Source organism: Stylophora pistillata, chromosome 3, assembly GCF_964205215.1.
Source record: "Stylophora pistillata chromosome 3, jaStyPist1.2, whole genome shotgun sequence".
Classification (NCBI taxonomy): Eukaryota; Metazoa; Cnidaria; class Anthozoa; order Scleractinia; family Pocilloporidae; genus Stylophora; species Stylophora pistillata.
The window spans coordinates 35,978,188-35,988,464 of record NC_142521.1 but is presented as its reverse complement, the minus strand read 5'-3'; the positions used below and the strand labels follow the sequence as shown (position 1 = coordinate 35,988,464).

Genomic DNA, 10,277 nt, shown 5'->3' with positions numbered 1-10,277 from the left:
TCACTATCGCAAGAGTTCCGACTGTTTAAATTTGACCGGCCAAAAACGGCTAGTGTCCGAGCAAAAGCATGTTTGACCGGACAACGTGACCGGCGACTGCCCGTTAGTTATTTGCAGCCTTGGGTAATAGCAATAAGAATTACACATCAAAAGTTTTTTAAGTTTAGCGATGTCACAGAAACATGAGAAGCAGGGTAAAGTGTACAGTGAATCAACTCCATGGTGTGTGCCAAATTGAAGTTAAAAAATATTTTTTTGCTAGGATTAAGGCGAGGCCAAGCAGAAACAAACACAGACGATAAATGTTGTTCTCTAATTTTTCTTCAAAAATGAGCTTATATGACGTAAGAGACTGATGGGCCCTGATTTCTTACGAGTTACAAAACATGAGCAGAGTTGCCAAAGAAGAAAAGAATCCAATTGATAAATAATAATAAGGAAAATCACTTAAGGGCAAGTAAATTCTAGAAAAGTGCCGAGATTGACTAGTGTCGCTTGTCGCGGGCCACGTCTTTTAAAATGGTTTGATTTGCTTTTTGTTTGTTTGTTAGCGGGGTGCTCAAGCATGACGCACACCAATGCTTCAATAATACTGGCTGCATATTATCACATCTTCTCAAGAACTTTTAGATGAAAAAGATGTTAATGGAAACTACGTCTCAAATTGCATCTTCCCTCGACTCGGTTGATTAATTTGTGCGCTGAGAAATACGGTGCGGGCGCTTTATTTTGTTAGGACGTGGCAATTTTGCTCTAATTTTGGATATCAGAATGGGAACAACAAACCAAAGCGCTTGTCGGGGTGACCCATCTCAAACGGCTTTTTCTCGATTTCTGTTTCCTTTTTCCCCGAAGTTTTACTAGTTTCCAGTTCCTCACACGCCCACCTCGCCCCCCCCCCCCCAAAAAGGAACAAAATTCTCAATGAATTTCGTGCACGCCTGTGTTCTTTTCCAATTACTTCACGCTCTCATCTCTTTTTTCCCTATTACCCTCCTGAAATATGTTGTGGTTTTTCTATGTTAGTGAGGGTTTACCGATATATTTTGGTTCAACACACTTAAAAGGTTTAGGGGTTTGAATTTCATCTTTTCATACAAAACTAACGGATGCATGCATGCTAAATTTTTCGTTTCACCTAAACGGTTAGAACTTTGCAAAATACATGATGAAATGGCCGCATTTGGATTTTACACAAGGACGCAAATGCTCCTTGTTTGGTTCTTTCTACTTTCTTGGGTTGACACTTCTGTTAACAAAAGCGAATAAATGCTGGTACAGACTGTAGGAAACAATTCCATCAAATCCAAAGCAATTTACATTCTCGTCAAATATCCAAACACGAATAAAAGAATTCCAACATGCCAAAAATTAAAATTGTGTCAAGAAGTTTAGTCAGAGAAAAATTCTCGCAACACATCTTTTCTTTCTCTTTCGAGTAAAGCGTAGCTACGTAAGATTTTTCTTTCAAGATTTCGTCAAAAAAACAAAGGCCAATCGAATGAACATGATTAATCAGTGTACTAAGAGGGAAGCATAAAACATCCATCGATTCTTTAACTGCTAGTGGAGGGATCCCATCACATCCAGAAGCCTTGTTTGGAGCAAGTTTCCTCATTACTTCGTAACTTCTGTTACGAGGATCGAATTATTTTCACTGAATCTGTCACGCAATCCCAGACTTTTCTCGAATTATCTATAATCTGTAATATTCCAGAAACTTCTTTCGTGTGACTCAGCAGTTTCCAAAAATAGTAAAACTTGTAATACGCAATAAATAGCAATAGAACATTCTAGATAACTAAAGTAAATGTATAAAAGCTGGCTTGTGAGAGGTACAATAGAGATTTGCCCGAGGGCTTACCCTCGTGGCTTGCTGACTAAACTTGTGGAAGCTATGATGTGACAAGGCTATGACCTTTTGACCTTGCGATATCCGGAGAGAAGAAAGAGATGAAAAAGACGATGGTCGAGAGAGGAAGGAGATAGAGAATGCAGAGTTTACTATGGAGTCTTCCGGAAGAGTTAGTGTACAAGGAAAGAATGCGATAAATCAAGAAAGCCAAGCGCTGTGGTCTTCAGTCGGCGGATGTTGGAATTGGAAGTTGATCAAGGCGACGAACACTTACACGGCATGAAGGATTGTAAACCTGCTTTATGAACTGCTTAACTTAATCTTTAACTTAAGCAAACTAGAAAATGTAAAACTAATTAAATAATAGTTAAAATGGGTAACTGCTTGTTGTTACATTTTTGTTGCGTGCCATATATCGTACTCGGGAGGCTATTTTCATATTTGCTTTGTTAGCGGACATTTGTTGGTCATTCGTGCACGTAACACTTCGTAACTTCGTATTAAAATGATGGCGATCTTCCAAAAGCGCGTTAGATGCATGTTTTTACGGTGGCCCATAAGGGACATGCCACATTTTTTATCGCGCGATAAATGATAGATTATCGCGCGATAAATGGAAATCATCGCGCGATGAATGGAAATTATCGCGCGATAAATGATAGATTATCGCGCGATAATTTATCATTTAACGCGCGATAATTTCCATTTATCGCGCGATAGATTATCATTTATCACGCGATGATCTCCATTTAAAGCGCGATAATCTGTCATTTATCGCGCGATAAAAAAATATGTCATGTCCCCTATGGGCCACCGTATGTTTTCCTATTTTGGAAAGTTCCTCTTGATATTCATCCATGCTTTTATCTGCTGTGACATTGTCTGAATTTTTTGCAGCCATGTGATCCAAGAGAGTTTGAATAAAACCTACGTAAATGTACGCACGAGATGTTGGTAAATGATACTTTTTCTCTTTCCAGAAAAGACACAACATTAACAACAAAAGCGGTATTTTTGTCGTCTCTTCGAGGTCCTGCTCCCAGAGGTAGTTAAGTAACCCGGCCTTTAAGGTCCTCCTCGTTAGATAGAATCTTTCTTGCAAAGTGTTCCTTTTGTTCCCAGCTATCGAGCCCGTTGATTTCAAACTGAGCATGACTTGACACTCTAAGCTCATCTTCTTTCACTGGTCGCGTTGTGATCATTACACAAGAGTCTCTCAGCAGACTGCCTCTCCAATCCTGGTTCTGACGGACACATTCATAAAAGTTAGACAAGTTATTGACTGACATCGACCGACATCGGACCATCAGCAGACAACAGTTCGGCGGTTTTCAACATGGTACAGAGGTCCGGAATATCACAAACGTCTCGCAACTTGATTAACAGTGCAAGAACAAACTTTCTGAGGATCTCCTTTTTGCCATCTGCCCAATCAACGGCCAGTTTTTGAGTGAAAGTAGACTTTACTATTCCAGGTCTTCCATACACTAGAATTCGTCTACGGTTGGGATAATGTTCGTCACTTCCAAATACTTCACTACAATCTTCCAGCGTTTCTTTCGTAATTCCATCAGGTTTTCTGTGGTCTTGGAAAAGTGTTAACTTCAGGTAAATGTCATCAATGTGTATCGTGTTTTCTGGGTCCTATGGTGTTATATTCACCTGACACATGGTGTTGTAATACTCTCTCAGCTGATTCTGACACCATTTCAAAAAGGCCGCCGCAGAAAGTGTTAACAAAGAAAAAAAACTAAACAAAATAAAATGTGCCCATGTTTTTCTTCTTTCTTTGAAAATAACAACATCAAAAGCCTCCTCCAAGAACTGTGAATTCTCACTGATTAACCAATGCAAGGTAGTTTTTTTGCAAAAAATTTTTTTATTTTATTTGCAAAATTGTGTCCATACAACAAGAAATTACCTTCAATCTTAATGCGTTTGGCCGCTGAACGTTCCACCTCTGTTGGGTTCATCTCGCTTTGAAGAAAATCTGACGACAAAAAGTTACTTCAGCAAGGGGAGATAGAAAAAAAGGATCCTATAAAAGAATTTTTTTTTAACTCATTACATGTGATTAAAAGAGAGTAATAGATTGCCAGTGAGTTTGATTCAACAATCTCTGAGAGCCCATGAAGTGTGATTACCTCGTTCATGACCCAAAAAATTAAACTTAGGTCAAAATAAAACAAAGAAAAATCAAACCAAAATTAAAGAACATAAAACAAACCAAAAAGTAGAAAATTAATCAATATTAAGCAAACTATATTGCAACTTCATGGCAGCTTTAACTAAAAGGGAACTCTGAGCTGCTTTCAAAGATTCAAGCCATATCAATAATTGTAACCTTATCATTAACTCTAAGTAGCTTTCTCCTAAAAGTGAAAATAAAATTATATTGTAACATTGTTTGAAAGACACAGCCAAAGTTGTTACATACATAAACAAAGACAAAAACACGCACCTCCGTAGTGAGGCCAGTCTCCAAACACAAGGGAGTTACTCAACATGTTGGATACCACAGAAGCCGCCATAACACAAGCAAAAGTCTTCCATGAATGGTTTGTAGATCTACTGCCACGAGCAAAATCACAGACTCCTTTGACAACGAGCCACTCCATTTTCATGTCTCGGGCTGCTGCAAACAGACTTGAGGAAGAAAATGAGTTAGAGTCTGAATAAATGCAATGAGTAAGTAATTATCATGTAACGAGATCCTACTCAGGAGGGGAGTGAGATATAAAAGCTGCTCTGTGTTTCACTAAAACAGCCCGACTGTCTTTCCTGTGTCATCAATGGGAGATTATTAAGGATATAGAGTTTTACTGTTTGGTAGAAATACTTAAAGTGGTAGCAGTTTTCCGGAAGGATATAATAAAAGGGCTGCATGCCTTTTCGGTACAACGTGGTAAATAAAAGGGAAGAGTTTGGATCTTCTTTGCAGAAACAAATTATTAAGTGCATGTACTTCCCCTTGCCTCAGAGCCAGTGGCTAAATAGTCCACCAGTCACAGGCGTCTCCCGCAGTTCAGTGGTAAAAGCATAAAAAGAACATTAACTTGGCAGCACGAAAGCCAAATGGTTGCCCTTGAAGTTCATCTAAACAAATCTTATGAAAGTTGGGTTGTTGAGCAGCCAGCCCAGCGAAAATCTCAAATTGACCGCCATTTCAACGCCGTTGGAATGCGCGTCCATCAAAACCTGCGCAGTCAAAAGTTCGTTACGACGCGGTCAGCCCGGACACTAGCAAAACTAGGCCCGACGGGTAGCCCCACAATATGAATGATTCAGTCAGAAATAAATACCAACCCACTCATGGAGTGAATATTTTGCTAAACGACTATTTTCAACTATTTTAGTTTTTACACAAGATATTCATTCTGAGTGACTGAGACATTTGATGATCTTTGCGCAAAGAAGGAACCAGAGTAAAAGCCATTATATTCTTCATCAGTGACTCCCTTATGGCTGTATGACCTAAACTTTTTCCTGTTTGGTAAAGAGATGAAAATACTGCGGGCAAAACAGGAGGAGGAAACAAAGAGACTCCGTGAACAGATAGAAGCTGAAGCAGCGGTCCAACGAAAACAGATGGAGAACATGGTAAAGGCGAGAATGGTGTAAGTTGAAAAACTAAGACAAAATTTCATGCGAGAGCACCAAACCCTCAACAAACGACTTGCACAAATGCAGAAATCAAAGAAGACCGTGGAGAACTTGAGATAACAGCTGCAACTCGATGAGAGCCGACAACAGCAAATTGAAAAGCCGGGATTCTTTGACAGAGCGCTGCCAATGACACCGGTCTCGGGCGGGTTCTCTAGCACCCTATCAAAGTGTAGCGTCATGTAAGGCCTCTAAAGTTGTTTCTTATCAAGAAAATTGGTTCGATTTTTAGTAGTTGCATAATATCCGTGTCTAGATTAACGTAATTTACAAAGAATTAACCACCTTAGTGTTATATAATCCGTTTTATGTCAATGGACATGTTCTTGATTCCGTAGATAAACTGAAAACTGTGTCCATAATACCAATTTGAAAAAAGACCTTAGTCGTTTCTTCTAATTATTTACTAGTGCACGCAAACGAAATTCCCTTCCGGAGAAATTTAGCCCGAAACCTAACAGGCTATTGTAGACTCTGTGTACAAGGGATGTAATAAATGTTTGGGATATTCTTTAGTGGCGCACGAGCGACAAAAAGGAGGACAAAGGTCGAGAGGTTTTATTTTATTTATTAGCTTCGCCGACCGGCAGGGACACCGCAATAGCTTGCGCCAATTACTGTGGGTCCTATAAACCAACCATCACACCCCAGGGGAGGGCATCCATCACACAGTAATCTCGTGTGTGGGAAATTAGCGTCTCTTACCCCCAACCCTGCAGGAGACGGGACCTCCATTTTTTCGTCCCTATCCGAGAGACTGCTTACAATCTTTTGACTGTCTCTCTCTTATTTGCCTTGTTCGTTTGTTTCCTCGCCTCAAAATTTGATAGAATTAAAAGCACAGCAGTAAAGAGGAGAGGATGCTAAGGTGACTCTTGATGCCTACTCATCGAAAAGTTCAGCGGAGGAGAATTAAAGGGTGGATGGGCGGGTAGTGGAATGAAATACCAAAAGGTTATTTAAAGGCAAAACACAAAGCAAATAACAAACAACAGGAAAACATCAAAAAGAACATTACTAAGGTCGGTCAGTTGGTCGAACGCAAAAGACGTATATATTCCACAGTTCAGACCGTCAGATTCTGCTGTAAATTAAAGGAAAATTATGCAAATATAAAACCACGAAAATTAACCAGTCTTTCCTCACACCCTAAGGGTACCCATGTCGAGCAATAGTCTCTTGAATTCAAAATCTGGGCACAAATATTCCTCAGCGCGCGACGCATTCAGCTGTACAATAATTTCAACAAATAATTTTAATAAATGTGATTTAGGGTCCGAGCAACAAGGACAAAGGTCGTATTTATTGTCTTTCTCAAACACTCTCATATCAGCTGAACCTTCTTTGGCAATTGAGGCAATGTTTTTTAATAAATCAACAAAAGTAAGAGTACACTGTTGAAAACATTTATCAAAATAAGCTAAGGTAAATTGTTACTTGCTAAAACAAGCATTTAAGCCTGTAACACTGTGTAACGACTTTCACTCTTATGATCACGAACGATTTTGCAACAATTTTCAGTTCAGTCACGCATCAACAATGTAAGGAATAAAACGAAGCCTATTTGACTACACAACGCTGCCTGTGAACTGATCTAAGCTCAAAAAAAATAACTCTCCCGCTCTTTTCTCTTAAAGTCTGCTTTTCTTTTGAAGAAAAATCATTTTTGTCAGTTGGCGTTAAAGCTTGTGTCGGGGTATCAGTTATTGAAGAAGATCGAAGCATGGGAAGAATGAAAATGGAGTCTGAGAAGGAGAGGTAGTTCTCTCCAATGTTGCAGCTCTCCCCATTTAGATCGTCTACAAAAAGGGAAAGTCTAGTACAGAGTACTCTACGCGATTTTCCTTCAAGGATCAATTCTCCGTTTTTCAAACTAATGACCTGAGAGATTCCCTTTTCGTTCTGATTGACCTGAAAAAACTCACAGTTAAGTTGAACAGTTAAAAAGCCAAACAGACAGAAGAGTGACCAAATTATATCATATTGACAATCTCCAAACAGAACATTGTTTACACTGTATTCTGATTTGCTTGTCTCTCAGATTAAACCTTTGTTAGCTCGCTTCCACAATACACGACTTAAGAACAGCCAAGTTATTCTAAATACTACTCTGCTCATTACTCGCCAAATCAGTTGCCATGGAAACTTTTCTTCCAAGCGCTCACTTAACATGATTATCATCACCATCACCGTCATCATTATCTTCCTACTCCTGTTCATCATCATCATCATCATCATCGTCATCATAGTTCTTGTCACAGTCATCATCCTCATCATCGTTATCCTCCTCCTTCTGCTCATCACCGTCAACGTCATCATTATCCTCATCATCCTCATCCTCATCATCTGGCTCGTTTCTGAACCCAGTAAATTATAACACCGTGTCAGTTTCGTTAAAGATGACAATCATTACACCCTCAACTTTTGGTGAATCATTTCCTATCATCGCTACAAACCTTTAAGAGGTGAAGATATGGCAATAGAATCAACGCGACTTTGAATTTAAAAAAAAACCAATTCGGATTTTAAAAAAGGAAAAAATCCCTTTCGTTTGCTCACTTATTTTTTGGGGGTTCACGCTCCCTTATTGCAAAAGTGAATGAATGCCCGCACAGAATGTAGGGAACAACTTCATCGAATTCGAAGCACGTATGGGTTGAACAATCCTTTCTCGTTAAATAACCAAACCCAAATAAAAGCATTCCACAGTAACAACAGAAGCCGAACAATTTCAAAATTTGAAAATTGAGCATAGGAGTTTAGTCAGAGAAAAATTCTCACTACTCATCTTTTTTTTGTCTCTGTCGAGTAAGGCGTAACTACACAAGCAAAGCAAAGGTCAATCGAATGACCTCCCGAAGTTTTTAATTATTGTGTAATCAGGAAATATCAAGTCATTTGGAAGTCACTAAATTTAATCTTCGTTATTTTTTTTTCTTCAAATCATCTTTGAACAAGCTACGCATGAGCCATAAAAGTACTTAATGTGGGTTGGTTACGGTCTCCATCTATAATATTGGCTCCTAACGTCGTAAAATTGAAAAAGAAAATTCTGAAAACAGTGACTGTTCCTGAAGACTGTATTCTTTCTCACGAAAAATAATCTGATTAATTGAGTCCAAAGCAAGTTATTGGATCCATTATCAAAAGCTCTGCTGAAGAGCATTTAAACAAAAATTAGATACATAACAACTCTTTAAATTCTGTCCTTGTCATCTGAACACCTTCCAGGTGCAGTTGCGCCAGCTCAGGAACACTGCTGAGATGTTTGACCAGATCCCTAACCCTGCGGCCAAGTGGATTGGAAACTAGATTAAGAGATGTTAGCACTGGTACATACTTTAGTGCAAGGGCCAGTGCTGATGCTTCATCTTCACCCATATTTGTATTCTTCAGGCCCAGGTTGGTCAGATTGGGTACATTGTTCAGGCTCTTGGCCAGTTCAATAATCCCGTGACCCAGGGCATTGTCGTGTATATTCAGTTCTTCTAACTTGTTTAAGTACTTTAATGAGGCAGCAATTACCGTACATTCCTTTTCTCCCATTTGTACATCCCACAACACTAATTCCGTCAACTGTGGCACGTGATGAAGATTCTCAGCCAAATGACTCCTTATGTACGGGAGCATGGTTTGGAATATCTGCGACGTTAAAGAACTCCACTGTCTCCTAAGGTTACAGAAAAGGGCTGCCCGAGTAATTCTTGGAGTGGACTCTTATTCTAGAAGTGTTGTAAACTTTAGTAAACTAGGCTGGTTGCCTTTTTTTGATGAAATCAAACTAAATAAGTGTACAATGATTTTTAAGAGCCTTAAAGGCGATGTTCCGATTTACATCAGAGACTTGCTTAAGACGAACAGTTCTGTACACAATAGGTCTACTAGACATGGCAATTTAAATTTAGTGTGTCCCAAATACCTAAGAAATAACGATGGTGGCAAGGCATTCAGTGTTGACGCAGTTAAGTTATGGAACAGCCTTCCCCATGATATCAAAAATAAGCCTATTTTAAAACTATTCAAAACAGCTATGAAAAAGCATTTTATAAGCTCATATAAAAACCTGGACAACTTTGAAACAATATTAAGCAATAGCACATTATCTAATTTTAATTTTTTATAAATTAATTTTATCTTTCTGAATATTTTTAATATATCCTGCTATTTCTATCATAGAATTTTGTAATTATTTATATATTTATTTATTTATCAGTTTTTTGTAATGCTGTATAATCTAGTTAGAGGGCCACAGGTTTGTCAGCTTTTCAGCTGTTACGTGTCCCCCTCTATAAATAAAGTCCTTACTTACTTACTTACTTACTTACTTACTGTGTAAAGGGTTGAAGGACAGGTCGAGCTCACGCGAATTTGGAGAATGGGGCAGTGACTCAGAGATAAAAGCAGCACACTTTGCTGCTATATTGATGTTGATAAGTATTAAACTGTAGAGATTGTCAGTAAAATTAATTCCGTTAATCGCGCTCTCAATCAATTGACCTTCAAAGGCTTCCTCCTCCTCTTCCTCCCACTTCCCCCGTATGCTAATTTTGTCCTTGTCCGCTTGGTGACTTCCTCTTTCCACCTTGTAAAAATAAGTACTGTAACTAAACATGTTGTCCATCAGTTAAAATATCTTTAAGAAAACAAAACCAAATAGAAAAAGTTTACATAGCCACATAGCGTTTGGGACCGACGGAACATGCCATCACAAGTGGTTTAAACTACCGATATTTGAATACTGAGTCCTAACCTTGACTGG

At 38.8% G+C, this 10,277-nt stretch overlaps 1 protein-coding gene across 1 annotated transcript in view; it reads right to left on the bottom strand.

Moving 5' to 3' along the window:
* Nucleotides 1–8,899, bottom strand: part of LOC111344545 (uncharacterized) — a 94,660-nt gene extending 85,761 nt beyond the window's left edge. The window contains exons 1-4 of the mRNA XM_088753004.1: nucleotides 8,859–8,899; nucleotides 7,729–7,875; nucleotides 4,317–4,501; nucleotides 3,777–3,845 (exon numbers count right to left, since the gene is read on the bottom strand). Coding sequence (XP_088609130.1) covers nucleotides 3,777–3,845; nucleotides 4,317–4,501; nucleotides 7,729–7,875; nucleotides 8,859–8,899 — 442 coding nt within the window. The remainder of the gene's footprint in view (nucleotides 1–3,776; nucleotides 3,846–4,316; nucleotides 4,502–7,728; nucleotides 7,876–8,858) is intronic.
* Between the last annotated feature and the right edge of the window lie 1,378 nt (nucleotides 8,900–10,277).